The sequence below is a fragment of the Leucoraja erinacea genome, chromosome 6 (genome assembly GCF_028641065.1).
Source record: "Leucoraja erinacea ecotype New England chromosome 6, Leri_hhj_1, whole genome shotgun sequence".
Taxonomy (NCBI): Eukaryota; Metazoa; Chordata; class Chondrichthyes; order Rajiformes; family Rajidae; genus Leucoraja; species Leucoraja erinaceus.
The window spans coordinates 42,551,782-42,577,306 of NC_073382.1; the positions used below are offsets into that span (position 1 = coordinate 42,551,782).

At 43.6% G+C, this 25,525-nt stretch overlaps 1 protein-coding gene across 1 annotated transcript in view; it reads left to right on the forward strand.

Annotated features, from left to right (window-relative positions):
- The window catches only part of LOC129698010 (claudin-10-like), a 57,688-nt gene extending 35,961 nt beyond the window's left edge, over positions 1 to 21,727 (forward strand). The window contains exons 4-5 of the mRNA XM_055636821.1: positions 6,457 to 6,564; positions 18,433 to 21,727. Coding sequence (XP_055492796.1) covers positions 6,457 to 6,564; positions 18,433 to 18,568 — 244 coding nt within the window. The 3' untranslated portion in view covers positions 18,569 to 21,727. The remainder of the gene's footprint in view (positions 1 to 6,456; positions 6,565 to 18,432) is intronic.
- Positions 21,728 to 25,525: the final 3,798 nt, after the last annotated feature.

Genomic DNA, 25,525 nt, shown 5'->3' on the forward strand with positions numbered 1-25,525 from the left:
TGTTTCTGAGCCTGGTGCTTCTGTATTTTCTGCCAGATGGGAGCTGGGTGAATGTTGGAAAGTCTGGTCTGAGTGATGGACTGGGCTACATGTACAACTCCCTGCAATTTCTTGCAGCCTTGGGCAGAACCTTTTCCAAACCAAGCCTGTGGTGCAATCTGACAGTATGTTTTCTATGGTACATCTATAGATGCATGTATCCACCATGCTTCCTGAAGTCAATAACTAGCTCTTTTGTCTTGTTGACATCAAGGGAGAGGCTATTGTCCTGATTAATAAATATTAATAAATTCTCTATCTCCAATGTGCTCCATATCATCATTGTTTGTGATCTGTGGTGTCAGTCGTGAATTTATAGGGAGCATAGTAGGGGATTGAGAACAGGTCCATGCAATGCACTGGTGCTGAGAATTATTGTGGAGACCTGTAAGTTTGTTAATTAATTAAATACCTTAAATTGCCTTTAGAGTGTAGGTGTGGAAGAACTGAGGGGAGTTTCTAGGGATATTGGAAGAACATAAAGAGTCGGGGTAGATTTGTGCCAAAATGAGTTCTTGACAGTAGATGCTGTCTCGGTGGGCAGAGGGTCTATTTCCATGATGTATGATTCTAGAACGACATATCCTAAGGAGAAATGCCTTGAGAAAAGGATTGCGCAGGGGCCAACCTAATGAAGGATTAATTAAAACAAAATTGTTCCACTGTAAATGGGTCTGATAAGGATTTCAGAAGTTCAGTCTAGAAAAGGGAACCAGTAGACACAATGCACTGCAGATGATGGGTTACAAAATATGCAAAATACAAAGTGCTGAAGTAACTCAGCAAGTCAGGCAGCATCTCTGGAAGACAGAGAAGGGTGATGTTTCAGGTCAGGACCTTTCCAAAGATTCAAGAATTCGCTAGAAAAGGGAACTATTGGATATATCTGGTCAAAAGTTTGGTGTATCATAATTCGTATTAGGATGTTGATGGCCACTATCAAGAACCATGGAGATGTACAACTGGAACTAGTCCCAGAGATTTAGGCAGATCATGGAGTTCATTCTTTCAAACATGGAGTAGGTCATCATCACCACAAACATTAATGTGGAACCTATTAGGATGCTGATAATCAATATCACAATTTCAATTAAACACAAAAGGCCTCCATACAAGTTCTTATTGGTACATTAGAATCTCATATTGGTGCCTTTGTTTAATTTATAATGTTTTATTGTGCATTGATAAGACAGGTACAGTGGTTGAGGTGCAAGTGTTCAAAGTGGCAGTGATGACTTCTAGTCACCGGTACATAATGATTTGCATCATTATCTTTCTGTTCTTTTGAAACATTGCAGATGCATCTAGGGATTAATTAGTTATTTATCGGTTCCATTGAATTTAAAAAATGGACATAACATGGCTCATCCAACTTTCCAAAATTTAAATATCTGTTTCAGGTTAATATTGTATGGTTAGTTAGTGGCTGGGACAAACTTTGATACAAATTAATGTAAATTGCAAATAACTTGGAAATACGTCTCAATATGGAGCCAAGCAAAATCGATAACATTATAGTTTTTCCCTTGTTTAGATGTTGTTAAAAATGTGTCAGCAGAAAGGTTGGAAATGGTCTATGGGAGAGATAAAATATTGGGTAGAAATATAGTGATGAAGACAATTATTACAAAGCTGCTTCTGTTTGCTTTTTTCACATTTTCTCATTAGAAACATAGAAACATAGAAATTAGGTGCAGGAGTAGGCCATTCGGCCCTTCGAGCCTGCACCGCCATTCAATATGATCATGGCTGATCATCCAACTCAGTATCCCATACCTGCCTTCTCTCCATACCCCCTGATCCCCTTAGCCACAAGGGCCACATCTAACTCCCTCTTAAATATAGCCAATGAACTGGCCTCAACTACCCTCTGTGGCAGAGAGTTCCAGAGATTCACCACTCTCTGTGAAAAAAGTTCTTCTCATCTCGGTTTTAAAGGATTTCCCCTTTATCCTTAAGCTGTGACCCCTTGTCCTGGACTTCCCCAACATCGGGAGCAATCTTCCTGCATCTAGCCTGTCCAACCCCTTAAGAATTTTGTAAGTTTCTATAAGACCCCCTCTCAATCTCCTAAATTCTAGAGAGTATAAACCAAGTCTATCCAGTCTTTCTTCATAAGACAGTCCTGATATCCCAGGAATCAGTCTGGTGAACCATCTCTGCACTCCCTCTATGGCAATAATGTCCTTCCTCAGATTTGGAGACCAAAACTGTACGCAATACTCCAGGTGTGGTCTCACCAAGACCCTGTACAACTGCAGTAGAACCTCCCTGCTCCTATACTCAAATCCTTTTGCAATGAAAGCTAACATTAACCTCCATGTCTGCTGGTTGGTCATCATTGTTAACCTGATTACTGAAACAGAGAAGAATCTCAGAAGGTGGTAGCTTTCAAGATCTGTTCCTTGTTTCTTCTCATAAAAAGCTATGTAATTATAATATTTCATAATGCCTAGTGAAACTGATAAACTTGAAACACATGAACAGACAGAATAGAGGTTTTACAGAATAAATAAATAATTATTTATTATTTGTTGCATAACAAAATGTGGATGTGGAACTTTTCCATTCCTCTCGACAAAACTTTGAACTTGCATTTCCTTTGTTACTGTTCCTGTGCATCAATTAGATTGCATGTGGTGTAAGTTCACCTTGTGAACCAAGATATAGATAAGGACAGTCCACTAATCATTTCCTGAATGTCGTAGTATTGAGAACTGTTCAAACCGTCAAGTTACCTACTTTGAATAAAATGAATCTCTGGTTTACCCAAACCTTCCCTTTATTGATTCAGACATTTTGTCAAAATAATGAGAAAATATTAAGAGACAACCGTACCAATATTCAAAAGTGAAAATCTGCATGGTATCCCATTAATGTCAACAATACAATGACAAGGTTTTGAACTGCCATTATCTCCATCCTTAACATTTGGATTGGGACTATGTGTTGTTAAAAACACTTACTTTATAGTCATGGCATCAACCAGCATGAAAACAGGTTAATAGGCACAGTGTATCCTTGCAGACAAGTAGGAACCTATTTATATTAAACCATTGCCCAGCAGTGGCCCTTGACAAAGTGTTCATTGGCAAAGTGAATGAAGAGCTCATCCAGACATCTAAAATGCTGTAATTAAATGTGCATCTATCACTCTCAACAGCAATGCATTGCAGGTGCTCATCACTCTCTTAGCGCAATAGGTCAATTTCAGGTCCCCCCTCAATCTCTTACTTCTAAATCTAAGTCCTCTTGTATTATTCATCTTTTTATTCAGCATTTTTACGCTTGACTTTCTCATCTTTAATTCTCTATATTTGCCATATGTTTCCAATTTTTTCTCTTCTTCCAAAACTTGAAATTCCTTGACATCCAGGATGGTTGAAGTTGTTAACATTTTTTATTATTTTTTTTTAATTCTTACAGTAAAATAGCTCTGACCTTGTTATTTTCCTTTGTATACTTCCCACCAAATGTCAACTTACTTGCTCCCAGTATATCTTTGCCAGGTCCAACATAAATTTAATGAAATTGGCCTTCCCTCTGACACTCCAGATAAGACAATCCAAGTTTGTCATATCTTTCTTGATAGCAGAATACTTTCTAATCTAGGCCATATCTTGATGAACTTTTTCTGTATTCTTGCCAAAGCCTCCACATCCTTCCTGTAATGCGGTGCCCAGATATGCACACAATAATCCAAACGTGCTGTATACGCATGCAAAACATCTTATCAACATTTATATTCAATACCATGAGTGATAAAGCAAGCATGCATATACTTTCTTTACCATGCCTTTCTTCTTTCTCTTCTTCCTTCCCATCACAAAGTGCAACACCTCTCACTTGTCCAGATTAAACTCAAATTGCCATTCCTCTGCTCATATCTCCAACTGATCTAAGATCTTTATTCAATTGTTTTAGACCTAGGATGATCCTAATCCTTTTTCACTTCAACTTTGAAACATGCTATCTCCAGTATCTCCGCCATTACCATTCCCTCCATCTGACCAGCTATATTCCCCAAGAGAAGATCAAGTCATAGAACATATAAAATGGAACATAATACAGTACAGGAACACAGTGCACATGCCAAACATGATGCCAAGTTAAATTGATTTAATCTGCTGTACATAATCCACATTCCTCCAATCCCTGCATATTCATAAGCCTATTTAAAAACCTCTTAAACTCCATTATTGTATCTGACTCTACCACTACCCCTGGCAATGCATTTCAGGCGCCCACCATTCTGTGTGAATAAACTTGCCCTGCACACCTCCATTAAACATTCCCCCTCTCATAGGATACCTATGCCCTCGAGCGTTGGACATTCCCACCCTGGGAAATAGGTTCTGACTGTCAACCCTACCCATGCCTCTCATAACATTACATTCCTCTATCGTCTCCCTTCGCCCTCCCTTGTTCAAGAGAAAACAATTCAAGTATATCCAACCTCTCCTTGTAGTTGTAATTCTCTAATCCAGGCAGCATTCTGGTGAACTTTTTATGCATCCTATCCAAAGGCACCACATCCTTCCTCTGAGCCTTTTACGCTAAGGCGTAATATTCTGAAAATTGAAAATCTGAATTGACGACCTTATTTTTATTTGCTCTTTTTGCTATTTCCCTACGTATCTGTTCCTCTATCTCCTAGTGACTGAGATCTGTATTGCAACCCCAGCAAAGAGGTAACACCCTTTTTGGTCATAATCACAAGCTACATATCCTCACTTGAGCGCCTTTTGGGATATTCTCCCTCAATACTGAAATAATACATTCCTTGACCATAGTGGAATATCACGTATTTTACATTCTCTTTTTCCACTATAAATTTCATAGCCCAAGATACAGAGTGGCCAATCATGCCCATATTTCTCAATGATGACAACAATATTGTGCTGCAAGGCAAACCTTTGAGTTAATTTATCTTACTAGTTAAATAAATGCAGTTAAGCTTTATATCACCCTCTTCTTCATTTACTATCCTGCCCTGCCTACGTAATATTCGCTAATTGCCCTCATCTTCCCATCTGAATATTTACCTGAGCCACTTTCCTGTGCCAACTCAGTTTCAGGGAAATATTCAAATACTATCTAATTATATACCAAAGCAGTCTCTCCTATAACTGGCTGATCAAAACTGAACACAACGTCAAATGTGGCCTCACCAGTGTCTTGTACAACTGTAACATAACATCCCAACCTCTATACTCAATACTCTGACTGATGAAGGCCAATGTGCCAAAATCCTTCTTGACCATCCTATCCACCTGCGATATCATTTTCAAGGGAAAATGTACCTGCATTCCTCAATCACTCTGCCCTACAACACTCCCCAGAGCCCTGCCATTCACTGTGGAGGCCCCAGCCTGGTATGACTTCCAAATATGCAACACCTTGCACTTATCTGTATTAAACTTCATTAACCTAAATTATCTCTAAAGTCCAAAGTATTGCTAAAATAATTTCTCAGCTCACTTCATCTACTGATCAAGATCATGCCGCATTTTGTGATAACCATCTTCACTATCTACATTGCAGATGACACAAAAAACAGGTGGCAAACTTTCTAACAATGCCTTGTACTTTATTATCCATATTGATGAAATTAAACACAAACTGCAATTGGCCCAACACCAATCCCTGAGCCACGCCTCTAGTCACAGGCCTCCAGTCTGAAAAACAACCTTCAACCATCACCCTCTGCTTTCTTTCGTGATGCAAATTCTGTTTCTAGGCGACTAGCTCTACCTTGATCCCATGCAATCTAACCTCCCATAACAGCGTTCCCTGCATACTATCAGTTATTCCTCCAAATTATTTCAAGTATTTCAGTCAACATGTTACATTGAAATCTATTCCAAAAATCAAGATTGAGTGGAGGAACCCTGCTCGCTAACCCAAACTGTGAGCTTAAACTTTCTACCTCTAATTAACAGTCCAATCGAATAGCACCTGATTGTTAATACAATCCATTCCTCTGTTTATTCCAGTGGAAATGGAAACAAATTGTGACATTTATTTGGATTTTGTTATTGGATACTATATATCAATTTTATCATTAAACATTTTCAATTACACTTCACACCTTTGCAGCCCTTATTTATGTTTAAAAACTTTGTTTTTGGTTTGTCATTTTAGTTTTAATACTAGTTTGAACACATTAAACTACACATTTTAGAGGGATTAATCACTGTTTTTTAAAAAAAAATGGATATGTGACATTTGATAGAATTCAACATTTTAATGATGCGCTGAGCCTTATTTCTGATTTTTATTGCCATCACCAAAGTTTGCTATTGGTAACGCTAATTCTTAAGATTGACCCAATTTTCCACTGTAAGAACATTGATTTAAATACATAGACTACCTGTTAGGGAAAAGCATTAACATATATTTACTTTGCTTCTGCAGATTTGAATTAGGAGCTGCTTTGTTTATTGGCTGGGCTGGTTCTTCGCTTTCTTTATTGGGAGGCATGATATTTTGTTTCTCCTTATCTAATGATGAAGTTTCTCCAAGGTAAGATATAGGTAAATAACATATTTTATGGAATTACGAGGCATATTTTGATCTCAGAGAGATAAACAAACTGTTGGAGGAACTCAGTGCCTCAAGCCCCTTTCGTGGAGACAGATGGATATGACATTTCTAGTGCTTATTAAAACTTATAATGATAATATTATGGTTGGCATAGGCAGTGAAACTAGCTCTATACCTTTTACTATTGCAGTCCTGGTGGATGATCATGACCTGAAATGTTGAGCATCCCTCTTCCTCCAGGGATACAGCTTTGCCTGTTACGTTCCTCCAGCAGTTTGTTTTGCACTGTGCCCATATGTTCTGATTTTGTTAATGAATACTTTCATGGATTGTCAAACCATAATTTCAATGCTGTTCAGAAAATTGGATTGTATACAAAAGCACATACTTGCTAGGAATAACAGGTAAGCATTTGCAATAGTAATCATTATGCAATGTTGTTTTGATATCTGCCCTGGAAAATTGGAGAAGTAACAACCTACACTTTTATTAATCTGGCACATGACTATATCATCGCGTTGCTGTTTCGTAGTAAATAAAGCTTCCTTACTTGTACAATTTAAAGCAATTCTCAATAACTTGAAGAGAACAATGTTCAAGAGAACAATGTTCACTGTTTTGTTTAGTGATTAAGTAGGGAATCTTTAGTTATCCCTTGGGTTGGAAGAAAAATAATGCAGGTGCTGGAAATTTGAAATAAAACTGCAAATGTTGTAGATATGCTAGAGGTTGGACAGCACAAATATGAGGCTGCTGATGTAGAAAACCAGATATTGGATCAGGTTGTGCAACATTGCAGGTCACACAAGCTCAGGAGAAGGCTGCTAGAAAAAGGGGGTGAGTTAAACCTTAATAATGCTTTGTCGATTGCAGCAGCACGGGAAGCTGTTGAGGGACAATAAATAGCATGAAATTGAAAGATTCCAAGACTGGGCAAGTTAACCAGCTGTCCTACAGTAGACCAAGAAGTATGCCTGAACGTGTGATCGAATGTGACGGGTGTGGCAACAAGGGTCACATAAGGAAAGATGCATGTTGTCCAGTAAAAGGTAGAGCATGTAGGAAATGTGGAGACAAAGATTATTTTGCAAAGAAATGTAAAAGTAAGGCCAGGGACAAGACAAGTGATTACAACAAGAAAGGGGAAGTCCAGTGAAAAGAAAGACAGACCTTGGCAGAAAAAGGGTCATGTCCGCCAAATGGAAGGCGATTTCGGAAGTGAAGATGACAGTGATGAAGCTGGTGTGCATGCTGTTAAAAGGAATTATTAGTTTGCATTGAATTATAGCCATCACGAGCAAGTTGCAGTGACCATCGGAGGTGTTACAGTGCCAGTGATTTCAGATTCTGGTAGCGACAGATCCCTTTGGGAATGCTTGAAACAGCAGAAAATCAAGTGCACGTCAATGAGGTGTAGTTGGAAGTTTTTTCCACACACCGCAACTAAACCATTGCGGACCATTGGATGTTTCATGGCTAAGTAGAAGTCGGAGATAGTAAAACTGAAGCAGAATTTGTGGTGATAGAGGAGAAAGGAGAACCTCTGCTGAGTAGAAATACAGCTCGAGAGCTGGCAGTGCTTCACATCGGAGTGCATGTCAATTCAGTGCAGTCATATGATGACATGAGGCAGGAATTCCACTCAGTATTCCAAGGGGTTGGAAAATTGAAGCTAGCCATTGATGAAAATGTCAAGCCGATAGCTGATTGTGCCGAAACCCAATGATGACATCAGACTGTGCGTTGACATGAGGAGAGCCAATGGGGCAATAATCAGAGAAAGGCACCCAATTCCTATGGTCGATGAGGCACTACAAGGGTTATCAATCAGTAAAGTGTTCTCCAAAATTGATCTCATGTGAGGATATCATCAATTGGAATTACATCCAGAGTCAAGAGAGGTGACAACATTCGTCACTCACTGCGGATTATACCAGTACAAAAGACTGATGTTCAGAATCAATGCTGCCCCCGAGATCTATCAGTACAAAATCCACAGAGTGATTCAAGGTGTACCAGGAGCAGCAACATATCAGACTCACAAGTGAAAGGCTGAACCCAGCCAAGGCTAAAGTTAAATCTGTTGCAGATGCATGTGAACCTCAGAATGCAACCGAGATGAGGAGCTTTCCAGGACTGGTCAATTACTGTGCAAAATTTATTCCAACTTTGCTACACTGGCAGATCCGCTGAGAAAGTTGACCAGGAAAGAAGTACCGTTCCAGTTTGGTGGTGAACATAGACAGGCATTCAAAGCACTGAAACAGTGTCTAATGAGTGCAGAAACCCTTGGCTATTATGATCCAGCTGCATCAACAAAAGTCATAGCAGATGATAGTCCAGTAAGCTTGGGAGCAGTGTTGGTAGACACATGCAGATGGACCCAGAATCATAGCATATGCCAGTCGATCTTTAACCAGCTTGGAGAGAAGGTTTTCCCAAACAGAGAAACAAGTACTGGGACTAGTGTGGGCCTGTGAAATGTTCCATGCATATTTGTATGGCATTGAATTCAAGCTCGTTACAGATCACAAGCTGCTGGAAGTGATCTATTCGACAAGGTCTAAGCCATGTGCCAGAATAGAATGTTGGGTGCTGAGACTCCAACAGTACAAGTACAATAGTTCACATTGCTGGGAAAGCAAATATCGCAGACCCGCTGACGAGACTGTTGAAGGGTGAACAGCTGGGAGCAACATCCACGCTGGAGATGGAAGCTGAGAACTTTGTGCGCTTCGTCGCAATTCAGTCAACGCCAAGAGCCATGACAATGAAGGATTTTGAAAGGGAATCAGAACATGATCCTGAACTCAAAGATATCAGAGAGCGTATTCACAGTGGGCAATGGGATCAATGCCCTTACAAAGCATATGTTCCCATAAAAGATGAATTTTGTGTAATTGGTCAGTGTGTGCTGAGAGGTAGCAGATTGGTGATCTGGCAGGCACTACGACCAAGGATCGTGTCATTGGCTCATCAAGAACATTTAGGCATCGTCGGTACCAAATAGAATTTGTAGAGCAAAGTGTGGTGGCCACGTTGTGAGAAAGATGCCGAAAAATTTGTTAAGACATGTCACAGATGCCAAATCACTAGCAGAAGTAACCCACCAGAACCAATTAGAAGTACAAAGTTGCCAGCAGGACCATGGGTTAACGTAGCTGTTGCCGATGTTGCCAGATGAAAAACAGAGACTCTGATTCTGGCGGCGGAGGAGAGCGTCCAGCGACCAGCGCCGCTGTGAGTCCTCAGCTCAACATCAGCTACAGCCCTTCCCCTCTGGTCCTCCTCGCTGGCTCCTGCCCACCTCCCCCATGATACCCCCCTCTGCCCCATCTTTTCTCCAAGCTCCCCGCCCCCCCCCCGCCCCCACAACCCCCCCCTGCCCCCACAACCCCCCATACCCGCCTCCACCCCCGCCCCCTGCTCGCTGCCCCACAATCCCCCCCCCCTCACCCCGCCCCATATCCCCCCCCCCCGCCTCCACCCGCCCCCCCCCCCCGGCTCCACAACGCTCGCTGCCCCATCCCCACAACCCATCCACCCCTGCCCCCCCCCTGCCCCCACAACCCCCTCGCGCCCCGCCCCACACATCCCTCCTCCCACACCTCCCCCCCCCCCCTCGCCCACACACCCTCCCCCCCCCACAACCCACCCCCCCCCCACACACACTCCCCCACCCCCCTCCGGCTCCAAAAACTGCTCGCGCCCCTAACGCTATGTTTTCTTTATAATTGCATCAGTGTGCTGGGTCCAGAAAAGATCTTCGGAAATAAGCACGCCCAGGAATGTGAAGTTTTTGACTCTCTCCACCATCATCCCATTGATATAAACAGGATTGTGGGTTCTCATCCTTCCTCTTCCAAAGTCCCTAATCAGTTCTTTGGCTTTGTTGATATTGAGAACCAGGTTGTTGTGCTGGCAGCATATGGTCAGTCGGTCGATTTCACTTCAATACTCTGACTCATCACCATCTGTAATTCGTCCGACAATGGTGGTGTCATCGGCGAACTTGAAGATGGAGTTCACACTGTGTCCGGCTACACAGTCATGAGTATAGAGTAAACAGAGCAGGGGGCTGAGCACGCGGTCTTGAGGTGCTCCTGGACTGATTGTTACTCAGGTTGAAGTTTTTTTGCCAATTTGAACTGACTGTAGTCTGTGGATGAGGAAGTCGAGGATGCAATTGCAGAGGGATGCGCAGAAACTCAGTTCCGTGAGCTTGGTAACCAGCTTTTTTTTTTCTTTTTTTTTTATTACAACAAAATTTATTCAATTATTAAAAATAATATTTACACTACAATAAAACAAGCCAGAACCCACCACCATAATACAATACAAACATGTTTCCATAATAAACTACTATACAACTATGATACAATCATTATTGAGGATACATTCAACACCCTGCGGAGCCCAGCGGTCCCGGAACTCCCTCAGGGTGCCCACAGACAGGGCGTATTCCCTTTCTAATCCCACCCGGGCACGGACGTAACCTGGTAACCAGCTTGGAGGGGATAATGGTATTGAACACCAAGCTGTAGTCTATATACAGCATGACGTAAGTGTTTTCATTGTCCAAGTGGTCCAGTGCAAAGTGGAGAGCCAGTGAGATCGCATCCTCTGTGGACCTATTGTGACAGTATTGTGTGGTGGGTCGAGGCAACAAACCCAACATTATCATCAAACCGAACGACAAGTGAGGTGCAGTTGTAGTCGGGCGGGCTGACCTCTACCGGGCTGAGGCAGGTGCCAGCTCTCGGACACCTCATACGTACCCCTGGACCATGACCTCACAGATGCGCAACAGACCATTATCTCTCTGACCATCTCTGATTTCATCACTTTTGGCTGTGGTCCTCCACAGCCTCCAACCATATAGGGCAAGGCATTGAGTGTAAGAGTCAGAAAGTCATGATGCAGCTTTATAGGACTTTGGTTCGGCAGCATTTGGAGTATTACCTGCAGTTCTGGTCGCCCCATTACAGGAAGGATGTGAGGGTTTGGAAAGGGTGCAGAGGAGGTTTACCAAAATGAAATCTGGATTGGGAAGCACTAGCACCAGGGACAACAGAGCTCACTTTCTGCGAGCTATGGACTCTGACCCTGAGATCCCTGTTCAGCAGTTCTCTATGCCTAAGTGATACGTGTTCATTTGTACATTTCGTAAATGCTGTCAGCAAACCAGCTTCAACCAGTCTCCCAGATATTTCACTTGCTTATCAGTTTCCAGGTGATGAATGTCCCCCCTCAAATCCTCTCTAAATCTTTTCCCATGTCTCTTTGGTCATCATCTGCCTCTAATATAGGGAAAGTTCCCTTCAGATCCCCACCTACATTCCCCATCCAGACTTCAGATGGGGCAATCACTTCATTTGGTTTAGGTTAGAGATACAACGCAGAATAAGTGCCTTGCGGTCCACCGAGTCCGCGGTGACTAGCGATCCCCGCACACTAACACTATAGTACACCCACTGCAATGCCACGTTCAGTGAATTACATATATGTATGCCTAGACTCGTCTGTTTTACAACATGCCCTAGAGCACTACAGTTCACTGTGAAGGACCTGCTATGGTTTGCCCTCCCAAACTGAAATATTAACTCTGTTTCTCTTTCCACAGATGTTCTCTCTGTGTACAGTTCCTATTTGACCCGATTTTGGAAAAGATCTTTGGATCTCTAAATTTGCCAACACCATATCTGACAGTCCAATGGCCAACATTATTTCTCCTCAGTCTTATTTTTGACTGTTGCTCATTGGCTTTTACATATTACAATTCCATCTGTGGTAGCAATTCCCAAAGAGTTCTTTTATTTTATTTCCACCAATTCCTATCGGGTCCAGCGTTTGTGTTCGTTTGCTTATTGATTAGTTCAGTTATTTGTTCCTGTGCTTCAGAGAAAAGATTGTGAGAATCTGATATTAAAATAGCTGCACACAAGTATTTTCTGTAGTTTCTTTTAGAGTGCTTATTGAGAAGTTCCAAGGAAAGATCTACAATCTGGGCAAAATGACAGGCAGAATGAATGTAACCAGGAATGTTCCTTAATAAGAACAGAGATTTACAACACAAGGAAATAATTATGACTTTCACCGCATTCTGCAGCTCGCACAGAATATCGAGTAGGTGAAGGACAAGCACGATTGCTTTTACATAGAACTGGCACAACCACAATGGGCTGAATAACCTCTTTTGTGCTACAACCAAGCTGTGATTCAGTCAATCTGTGACTCTTTATTGTAATGTTCTGTCAGCCATGCACTTTCCCCTTTACAAAGCACTTCTGCAAACAAAAGCATTTCCATGAATGTAAAATGTGATATCCTTGAGATTCCAGTGGTCTTTAGTCTATTAAAGTCTGAAAGAGTATCCCTTTTGTTTCTTTCCTTTCCTAAAGAATTTAATTGACTTATTAGACTTTGTTCCCTTATCTCCTCACCAACCTTCTCTGAGCATTTTAGGGCTGCACAGTGGTAGAGTTGCTGCCTTATAGCACCAGAGAGCGGGGTTTGAATCTGACTGTGGGTGCTGTCTGTACAGAGTTTGTATGTTCTCTCTGTGACCGCATGGGTTTTTCTCTGGATGCACTCGTTTCCTCCAAAGACGTACACATTTGTCAGTTATTTGGCTTCCATAAAATTATCCCTCGTGTAGTACAGTGGTAGTGCATGGGTTGATCACTAGTTGGAGCAGATTCGTTGGGGAGAAGGTGTATCTGTAAAGTCTGTAGTTTAAGGAATCAGCTCGCTTCCCAGAACTAATTGTTCAGTATTTCTGTTAAGATCAGTTGTTTTTTTAAATGTAGAACTAGTGTGTTTCTGGCTTAATTTCTCCAATTGACCAGATAATCCTTTAGCATACTTTTAAATATATTAAATCAAGTATTTGAAATGATAAAAACAATTAATTGATATTTAAGATAATATAAACTCAATATGCCAATATAAACCAACGCAATGTATTCATTCAGGTTTGAAACAAACAAAAGTAAAACATACAAAAAAAAGATTGTCTTTTTCTAAAAATCTCCAATATTTTCATGAAACGTGATCTCCCATGCATAACATCATGCAAACTATCCCTAATTTGCTCGTGTATATCCAAATGCATATATAATCTTATTCCTGAGATTCTTCTGATTACTTAATTATCACATGTTAAGCAGACAAGTCTATAAACATGGAACAGTACAGCACAGGAATGGGCCCTTCAGCCCACAATGTTTGTGCCAAACATGATTCCGTTAAACTGATCCATATCCCTCCATTCCTTGCACTTCAAAGTGGCTATCGAAAAGCCTCTTAAATGCCACTATCGTATGTGCCTCCATCACCACTCCTGGCAATGTGTTTCAGGCCCCTCACCACTCTGTATATAAATCATGCCCCGCATATCTCAATAAAAATGTTCCCCCTGGTAGCTGGTCACTAGGCCTTCTAGTGTTGAACATTTCCAGCCTGGGAATAAGGTTCCGACTGTCTACCCAATCTATGCCTCATGATTTTATATATTTCTATCGTCTCCCCTCAACTTCTGACATTCCAGAGAAAAGAATTCAAGTTTATCCAAACTCTCCTTGTAGCTGAAACCCTCCAAACCAGGCAAACCTTGTCTGCAGCCTTTCCCAAGCCACCACATCCTTCCTGTAATGGGGTGGCCAGAACTGCACGTAATGCCCAAATGCAGTGCAACCAAAGTCTTATAGAGTTGCATTATAACTTCTTAATTCTTGTACTCAGTCTATAGCAATGAAGGCAAGCATTCAGTGAACTATGAACTTGGATCACTATGCACATCAATCATTTCCTCTCCCCTTATGCAGTGCGGCACCTCACACTTGCTCAGATTAAACTCCATCTTCCATTTCTGCAGCTAGTCTATATCCCACTGTATTTTCTAATGGCCTCCCTCATTGTCTGCTATTCTAATGTTGATGTTGTCAGCAAACTTACTCAATAACCCATTTACATTTACGTCTAACTCACATACATACATATATACATACACATACATACACACACATACACACACACACATATATATATACATATATATATATATATATATATATTATATATATTTTTTTTTAATATATATATATACTAGACTAAGTGGGACCTGTTGGGTCCCAGCTTCACATGGGAGGGCTGGTCCCCCAACGCAATATTCCACCTCTCCACCAATTCCAATATGGCCAGTGGGAGGGGGGAACTTTCTGGAGTGCTAGCATGGAGTTGTGGGCCGAAGGGACTGGTTTCCAGAGGGCTAGTATGGACATTGTGGGCCAAATGGATTCTTGGGCTGGCAGCTCAGTCACTGAGACCACACACACACATGCACGCACGCACATGCACACGTACACGCACACATGCACACACGCACACACACACAATAGCGGCACTTCCGCAATCAGCTTGCCCTCTGCACTCACCAGAAATTACGCAATCAGCGTGACCTGTCCACTAAGCGGAAGTCACAAAATGAGCAGGACTTTTGAACCAAACACAGTCGGACCTAATAAAGTATTTATTCCTTCCAAACACAGCCGGACCTAATAAAGCATTGCAGTTTCAAGCACAGGCAGGGCAGCAGGCCAAACAACTCATGGCATTGTCATTAAGGGCTAACAAATCATTTATTGCAAGTACATTGCAGACTCATAGTTTAGTTGATTCACAGCTCAGAACGAGAGTCGTGAGCTCTCCCTCGCGATCTTGCAGAGTGACTGAGTCACGTCCAGGCATCCAGGGTTTATAGTCCCCCCCCCCCCTTCCCAATATAAAATGGGAAGAACAACATCTCACACCCCACTTGAATCGCATACACCACAAAAGAGTGAATGTTCAATTTTCCATTCTCAGTTAATCCACATTGCCAGTGCTCTCACAATAGACAATAGATGCAGGAGTAGGCCATTCGGCCCTTCGAGCCAGCACTGGCATTCAATGTGATCATGGCTGATCATCCCCAATCAATACCCTGTTCCTGTCTTCTCCCCATATCCCCTGACTTCGCTATTTTTAGGAGCCCTATCTAGCTCTCTCTTAAAAGTATCCATAGAACTGGCCTCCACCACCCTCTGAGGCAGAGAATTCCACAGACTCACAACTGTGTGAAAAAGTGTTTCCTCATCTCCGTTTTAAATGGCTTATGCCTTATTGTTAAACAGTGGCCCCTGTTTCTGGAATCCCCCAGCTTCGGGACCATGTTTCCTGCCTCTAGCATGTCCAAACCCTTAATAATCTTATGTTTCCACAAGATGCCCTCTCATCCTTCTAAAGTCCACTGGACAAGCCCAGTGTAGACTAGTGTAGTGTAGTGTAAACTAGTGTAGTCGGTTCTTGGTCGGTGTGGGCAAGTAGGATCAGATCAATCCCCAGCTGCTGTGGGAAACCAGGGAAGCAATCTGCAGACATCGGACAGGAATATTTAATTGCCTCTGGCAACAGAAAACATCCCAGACGACTGGAAGAAATAAAATATGATATTTTGTTCAAGGGCCCTCAGGGACAAGCCATTGTCTAATATTAGCAGTAAAGAGATTATTTTAATTGTGAAGGGCAGGATTAATTTGCACTTGGCAAGGGAGGGATTAATCAACGATAAACAGCATGGGCTTTTTTAAAGAGATTCGGTTTGCCTAATTTGACTGAACTTTCTGAAAAGTTAACGAAATGTCTTGATGGGGATTGTGTAGTTGATGGATTGTATATACACATGTATTTCAGTAAGGGCTTTGATACGGATCCACATGGCAAATTTGAACTGCAGATGCTGGAAAAATCGAAGGTAGACAAAAAGCTGGAGAAACTCACCGGGTGATGGGGCAGCATCTATGGAGCGAAGGAATGGATGATGTTTCGGGTCGAAACCCTTCTTCAGACTAATGTGGGGTGGGGGGGGGGGGGGAAGAAGAAAGGAAGAGGTGAAGACAGTAGGAGGTGGGAGAGCTGGGAAGGGGAGGGGAAAGAGGGAGAAAGCAAGGACTACCTGAAATTGGAGAAGTCAATGTTCATACTGCTGGGGTGTAAACTACCCAAGCAAAATTATGAGGTGCTGCTCCTCCAATTTGCGGTGGGACTCACTCTGGCCATGGAGGCGGCCCAGGACAGAAAGGTCGGATTCGGAATGGGGGGGGTGAGTTGAAGTGCTGAGCCACCGGGAGATTAGTTGGTTAATGCGAACTGAGCGGAGGTGTTGGGCAAAGCGATCGCCAAGCCTGGTCTCACTGATGTAGAGCAGTTGACACATAGAACAGCGGATGCAATAGATGAGATTGGAGGAGGTGCAGGTGAAACTCTACCTCACCTGGGTCCTTGGATGAAGTCAAGGACAGAGGTAAAGCGACAAGTGTAGCATTTCCTGCGGTCGCAAGGGAAAGTACCAGAGGAGGGGGTGGTTTGGGTGGGAAGGGACGAATTCACAAAGGAGTTATGGAGGGAATGGTCTCTAAGGAGAGCTGAAAGGGGAGGAGATGGGAACATGTGGCCAGTGGTGGGATCCAGTTGGAGGTTGTGAAAATGTCGGAGGATTATCTGTTGTATGTGATGGAAGGTGGGGACAAGGGGGACTCCGACCTTGTTACGAGTGGGGGTTGATGGGGAGTGAGAGCAGAGCTACAGGATATAGAGGAGATCTATAGTCGAAGAGGGGAACCCCCATTCCCTAAAGAATGAGGACATCTCCGATGCCCTGGTTTGGAACACCTCATCCTGGGTGCAGATGCGGTGTAGACGGAGGAATTGAGAGTATTGGATAGAGTCCATACAGGAAGCAGGGTGGGGACAAGTGTAGTCCAGATACACTTGGAGTCAATGGGTTTGTAGTAGATGTCGGTCAGTAGTCTGTTACCTGCGATGGAGATAGTAAGGTCTAGAAACGGTAGGGAGATGTCGGAAATGGTCCAGGTGAATTTGAGTGCCGGATGGAAGGTAGTGGTGAAATGGATGAAGTCAGTGATTTCTGCATGGGTGCAGGAGGTGGCACTAATGAGGTTATCAATGTAGCAGAGGTAGATTTAGTAAAGGCAATACCCCATGTGATTGAGCAATTTGGAAAATTGGATTAAAATGGTGTTTGGTGATAGAAAGTGGACGGTAAAATTTTTCAATTACTACATTGTTTACAGTGGTTTACGAAGTTAGCCAATATTAATCTGGTGATTGATGTTAACATTGACCTCAGTGCTATTTATAGATGTATAATCCAGAGTTCCAACCCAATAGTTCTGATGTTACTACACACATCTACCTGTTGGTCAATTATAGATCTTGCCTTGGATCTAACCTGCATCAATCACAACAGTAAAAACTAAACAATGTCTCCGAGGATCCTACAGTGCTTCTACGCAGCGGCGGTGGAAAGCATCTTGTCCGGGAACATTACCATCTGGTTCGGGAATTGCTCTGCTGTTGGTCAATTACAGATCTTGCCTTGGATCTAACCTGCATCAATCACAACAGTAAAAACTAAACAATGAACAATGAAGATGCTGCCTGCCTCGCCGAGTTAGTTCAGCATTGTGGCTGTAAGAATAAAGTATCTGAGTTTATGAAAAAGGACTCTCTAGCAATTATACTGCAGCATGTTAATACCTTCAGAAAGACATAGGATACTGGATGAAATAAAACAAAATTTAGAACTATTGTATTCAGATTGAGAGATTTGTTAACTGTAATAAGGCAACATTGGAAACATTTTACTATTACCTGTCTGGTTGATGTAACAAAATCAATGTGCTAAGATAGTAGGAATGAACGTTTGTGGGTTAAATTATTTCAGATGCTTAATATGGAATCAGATTGATTGCTGCAGGTACCAATTTTATGTTTTTTTTCTTTCAGAGTATGTTATGGCTACAATACTGCAGCATCTGTTTATTCTCCTGCAGTGAAGGCACACATTGTTGCAGAAGAAATGGCATCAGCTGGGAATGTAGAAATAATGCCAAAGCAATTTGATAAGAATGCATATGTTTAATAAAAACACAATAGTAAATTAAAGATATGTAGGAGGGAATTGCTATACCCATGTGCTATACCCATACCCTATATCTGGCTTTGCTCAGATAGGCACACAAACACAAAATGAAACAACTTATAGATCAGTGGCGAGTCTATCCAACAAGTAGGATTATTGAAGGCCTTAACAGTGCGCACTGAAAAAACACTTGAGAACCCAAAGTGTTTCAAAGATTCACAGTACCTCCAGCATTTTATATTCTTATGGCGATGGTTATTTGTGGATTTGAAGTGGCTTCATTGATCAATGTCTCTGTAATCTTTCATCTTTGTCTTTCCCCAGAGTTATCTTTAACCCTATGCTTCCTGTTATCTTGAAAACTCTCTCCCATACATCTAACAAATAGATACCATCAATGTCAATATCCCTGTAGGTAGAATTGATGGGGTCTACTTATCAAAAATGCCATTTGTTAACTTATTGGAGACTTGCCTTCCAAACACAGTGACAAAGGGCAGCTGTAATCTCAGGGATACAACAGATAAGAATTTAGACAGAACTGCGGACAACTATCCCCTCAATAGATAAGGAAGCCTGCTACTCAGCAGAGTGTGTTACTTTTATTAACCTTAGATATTTACAACCCCCCAATGTTTAATTTAACTAAGCTAATTAAAGTTTCCTGTGCTGTGAAAACTAAATACATTGGCACATCCATTCAGCACAAAAATTGTCTCTTTGGCCCAACCCGTCCACGTCCGTCAATATGCCCCATCAAAGCTAATCCCATTTGGCTGTTTTTTTACTCATAGCACTCCAAACCTTGCCTATCCATGTACCAGCTCAGTGTCTTTTAAAAGCTGTTATAATACCTGCCTCAACCACCTCCTCTGTCAACTCATTCCATATACCCACCAACCTCAGTGAAAAAGTTGCCCCTTAGGTTCCTATTAAACCTTGGTCCTCACACTTTAAATCTACAGTATGACCTTTGGTTCTTCATTTTCCTACCCTGTGTAAGAGATTCTCTGCATTCACTCTGTCCATTTCACTCATGATGTTACACACCTCTATACACCTTTACAAGACCCCTCAGTCTCCTGCATTCCAAGAATAAAGTCCCAGCCTGCCCAACCTCACCCTATAGCTTAGGCATCGACTCCAGGCAACATCCTGGTTAATCGTCCCTGCACTCTTTCTAGCTTAATGACATCTATCATACAGTAGGGTGACCAAAACTGAACACAGTACTCCAAATGTGGTGGCTCAAAGTCTTCTAGATATGCAACATTACATCCCAACTTCTTTAGTTTTTTTATAGATGCAGTGTGGAAAAGTTCACCTGTACATCGATCACCCATGCACTAGTTCCATGTGATCCCACTTTTGCAATCTACACATTAGGGGGAATTTACAGCAGCCAATTAACTGACAAACTTGCACGTCTTTGAAATGTGGGAGGAATCTAGAGCACCTGGAGAAAACTCATGTGGTCACAGCAGGAATGTACAAACTCCATACAGACAGCCCTCATCGTCAGGATTGAACCTGGGTCACTGGTGCTGTGAGGCAGTGGATTTACCGCTATGCCACTATGAGACCCAATACTCTGACTGATGAATGGCAATATAACAAAAGCCATCCATCTATCTTTGACACAGTTTCAGAGAACTATGTAAGATCTCCAAGATCCTTCTTTTCTACAACACTCCCAAGGGCCTTCAGTGTGAAAGTCCTGCCCAAGTTCTCTTCCATAAATGCAGTACCCCACACTCATCTGCACTAAACTCCATTACCACCTACTTTAATGCATCTGCAAACTTATTAATTATGCCTTGTACATCCTCATCCAAATCTTTGTTATGCATCTCAAATAGAAACAGGCACAGCACCTATCCCTGAGGCACGCCACTACTTAAAGGCCTCCAGTCTGAAAAGCACCCATCCACCACCACCACCACTCTCTCCCTTCCATGCAGCTAATTCTACATCCAGTCAGCTAGCTCTCCCTGGAACCCACACGATCAAACCTTGCAGAGCAGCCTACCATGTGGACCCTTATCAAAAGCCTTGCTGAAGACCATATAGACAACACTCTATATAGCCTGGGCCTTGCCTTCATCAATCTTTTTAGTTACTTCTTAAAAAAAGCCATGACCACCCTTTTAGGTTTGAGTTGTCTGCAATCTCCTGGCAATTTTTTCAAAATTCACATTAACTATTTAGCATTATGCAGTTCATCCCTTTTAATTTCACAGCTCCACCCATATAGCCTCACTGACAAATCATCAATAATGTCATGTCAGACTAGCCATAAAGCATCTTCGTAGCTTTCATAACTCCACCTCTATCTCATCTTTTTTTCACACAATAAACACATTGTATTAAATTGCTGTTTTTGTCTATAAAAAGAAGACACTATTGCAAACTAATTTCTTTGTTGTTATAGCGGGTGTCCAGCCAAAAACTAAGCGGACACAAGTTGTGTGCTCGAGACGCGTTTTATTCTGTATGACACAACTACCTACTCCTCAAATGGGCACGGGCATTGCCCGACCTTAAATACGCCTATGGGTCAACCCCGTGACCTGCGCCTCCCACATCAAAACACCTAACTCCTCCCTCCAGAGCCGAGGGTTCACTCTGCCCGTGGTCTACCACCAGGTGCGGCCACATGACCCCCCCCCCAGAACCAGAGGCACGGAAACGGACGGGACGCCGAACGAGGCGGCCAGATCGCGTAGATACGTTCCCTCGCACAGGGGACTTGCCCTGTCCGGAATAATTCAAGCGGACCCAGGACGGCGGGCGCCCGCGACGGGGAGGTTGCGCCACCTGTACTGGCTCGCTCAGGTCCAGATGTGCTGGCTTTAAACGAGCCACGGATACAGTTTCCTGCCGGCCCCCCAGTCCAAGACGAATGTCGTGCGCCCGTGTTGCAGCACCCGAAAGGGACCGTCATAAGGGTGCTGCAAGGGCGACCAGGTGCCGCCACATTGTTACATTTATCACACTTCATGGTTAACGTGCAAAGTTGGATACTGCATCAATGTCTGAATTGCTCTTGAGAAATAAATTGTGCGTTTGAGATGCTTATTTGATCAAAATTCATCCTGTTTTCTTGCCACCTAAAAAATAAGTGGAAGTCATCCAATGTTTAACAATTGATTAAATGTATTTAAGAAAATTCCTTGCATTTATTTCTTATAAAAAACTTGCCAAACTTTGTGCTAGCAAATCATGCCTCTGTAATACCATATTGAATTTTTGTTACACTTTATGAGTGTTATGTTACCTTAGTTCAGTATAGATTTCTAATCCCATTTATCAATTCTACATCTGGAGCTCTCAGTCTGATTGGTTGCTGCAAAATATAACCTTTATAGGTCTCTCTTTAAAAAAACCCAATACATTTCGTAAGATATGATCTCCCACGCACACTGGAGAGGATTCCGTGGGACAGGATTTATTAGCTGGCTTCCAAAAAGTGCTGGGGTAACTCAGCGGGTCATGTTGCCCGAAGGACTATTTAAGGATGGTCAGCATGGTTTTGTGTGTCAGTCGGCAAGGGCAGTGAATCTTGACATAATGAACTTCAGCAAGACCTTTGACAAGATGCTGCAAGGTAGACTAGGCTGAAAGGTCATAAAGTCCTCGGAGAGCTTATTATTTGGATAGGAAGCAGGTGGTGATGGTGGAAGGTTGTTTTTTTGGATGTTGAGGAATATGATCAGTGGTGATCAGTCAGGCCCTTGGTTGTTCACTATTTACATTCATAAAGTCATAGTTGCTATATTCCGGACAGCAGAATGAATAACAACTTTACACGCAGGCTGGCTGGATCACAAGACAGATTTATTTCCCAACATTCCCTACTTATATACAACACCAACTCATTAGCATAGACATGAATATGCATGAATACATTACACTGCTCTCCTTTTTTTAAGTATTAAATCTAAGTACACAGTTACAATTTTCTTGTTGTGATACTTGATTTAAACCTGTGTTCATTAAATCTTAAATGATAACATAATATATTTATTTTACATATTTACACATTTTCATTCTACCTAGACAGTGAGTTATTTAATTTAAAAACTGACTCCGGAGAGGAGGTTGTGAAACTGTCTCCTAATCTGACTAGCAGCCCCTCTCCCCCCCAACGACACCTCGGGTTACGACACGGGAAACCCAACCTGTTGATGAGGCCGGGTACCTGAGCCCAGGAAAGGTGCGCCAATTCACTGAAGCGGTGAGCATGAGGGAACGCAAAAAATTTGTATTGTACTTCCGGTGGCGCTGTTGCAAGCAGCCTCCACCTACAGCCCGGTATCTTTTTGTTTTTTTGTTTATTTAGTTATGTAAAAGTGTATTTTTTGGTGTTTTTTTGGTGTTTTTATGTGGGGGAAGAGGGCACGGTGCGGGGGATACCGTACTTCAGCCGCTTCCTGGTGAGGACGCGACTCGAATAATAGTCTTTGGTGTGAAGAGCACTGCGCGATGTGTAAATGCCTTACAGTACCTGGCCAAGGTCAAGGCAGATGTGACTTTTCTCCACGAGTGCGGGTTGCCACACCTCCGCTGCTATCGGAGGTGGTCGCGATGGTGGCCCCACGGACTGTCGGTGTGGTCGGAGGGCAATGACTGTCGTGCTTCCGGCCTGGGGATCTTGCTGTGGGGAGGGAACTTCGCCATCACTGAGGTCAGGGAGGTGGTTGCGGGGCGTCTCCTCGTAGTGGATGTTATGTACCATGGTTCTCCGTTCCGGCTGATTAATGTGTATGCCCCACCCGTGCGGAGCGAGCGGCTGGCCGTTCTCCAGCAGCTCCCAGTGCTGTTGGCCACATCCCAGCAGCTCGTTCTGGCCGGTGACTTCAACTGCATCATTGATGCGGTTGGACGATCCGGCAGTGCCAACAACAGACTGGACATCACGTCCAAGTTCCTGATGGAAATGGTAAAAGACGCAAAGCTGCACGACGCCTTCAGCGACCCTGCAGGCGGGTCCCAGCTGCGGTTCACCTGGTCGAGATCGGACGGTTCAGCCCGATCCCGGATAGACGAAGGCCGTCACGGTGAGACACACCGACCTCGCGGTGTTCTTCTCTGACCACTGCCTCCTTCAGGCTTCCTGTCACCTACAGGAAGACCGGAAGGCAGGCAGAGGAACGTGGAAGTTAAACGTGAAGCTGTTGACCCCAGAGAACATTGAGGAGCTAAAGAGGGACTACGCATGTTGGAGAACGGTGAGGCCCCTCTTTGACTCCCCGACACTCTGGTGGGAAGCAACCAAGGAGAACATTAAGAGGTTCTTCATAGCCAAAGGGGTTCAGGGAGCAAGACAGAGGGAATTGTGCCAACTCCAGACAGATTTGCAACAACTGCTCCTTCTGCAGTCGAGGGGGGTGGATGTGAGGGAGGAACTTAGAGAGGTGAAGGACGGCAAGCTCGGCTCTTTACCTCTGAATCCTCTAAGATCATCTTCCGATCTAGGGTCCGCCATGTGGAGCAGGATGAGACGTGCTCACGTTTCTTCTTCCATAAGGTTCACAGGGGGAGCTCTGTGATCAACAGCCTTAGGGAGGAGGACGGCTCGGTAGCATCCTCGCAGACAGACATGCAGAGTGTCTGCAAATCCTTTCACACGGAATTGTATGACAGAAAGGCCACAGACAGCACCGCCTCCCAGAACTTCCTGTCCTCTATCACGGAGGTCTTGGAGGACAGCAAGCGGGAGAGTCTGGATCAACCACTGACCCTAGAGGAGCTGACTGGCTCCATCCGCTCCTTTGACTCGAGTAAAACTCCCGGAAGCGATGGCTTACCGGCCGAGTTGTATTCGGCTCTGTGGGACTGGGTGGGCCCGGACCTGCTGGAAGTGTACAACGACATGCTTCTAGCCGGCAGCATGTCAGACTCCATGAGGAAGGGCAGCATCACCCTAATCTACAAGCAGAAGGGGGAGAGGAAGGATATAAAGAATTGGAGACCCATAACATTGTTGAATGTAGATTACAAGATCCTGTCTAAGGCCATCGCCAACCGGGTCAAGTCTGCTCTGGGACAGGTGATCCACCCGGACCAAACCTGTGCTGTACCTGGCAGGAAAATCTCAGACAGCCTAGCGCTGCTGAGAGATACCATCGCCTACGTGCAGGACAGACGGGTGGATGCCTGCCTAGTCAGCTTGGACCAGGAGAAGGCCTTCGACAGGATATCGCACACGTACATGAGGGACGTGCTCTCCAAAATGGGTTTTGGGGAGGGAATCCGAAATTGGATCAAACTGCTCTACACCAATATCCGTAGTGCAGTCCAAATCAATGGGTGGGAATCAGACAGTTTCCCCGTCAGGTCTGGAATCAGGCAGGGTTTGCCCTCTCTCTCCTGTCTTGTTTGTCTGCTATATTGAACCTTTTGCCGAGTCCATCAGGAAGGATGCGAGCATAAGAGGAGTGACATTGCCAGGCAGTGGGGGCATTCAAGTAAAAACCTCCCTGTACATGGACGATGTCGCCGTCTTCTGCTCGGATCCAAGGTCGGTCCGCAGATTGATCAGCATCTGCGACCAGTTTGAGTCGGCCACAGGAGCCAGGGTGAACCGCAGGAAGAGCGAGGCCATGCTCTTTGGCAACTGACCCGACCGATCTTCCATCCCCTTCACCATCAAGCCTGACTTCTTGAAGGTGCTGGGGATCTGGTTCGGGGGGGCTGAGGCGAGTAACAAGAATTGGCTGGAGCGGATAGCCAAGGTGGGGAGGAAGCTGGAGCTGTGGAGGCAACGCTCCCTCTCCATAACCGGGAAAAATTGGGTCATCAGGTGTGAGGTGCTCTCGGGGCTGCTGTACTTGGCACAAGTGTGGCCTGTCCCTCCCTCCTACGCCACGGGGATCACCCGGGCCGTCTTCCAGTTCATCTGGGGGTCGAGGATGGACCGGGTGCGACGGGTCACAATGTACAAGTCGGCGGACA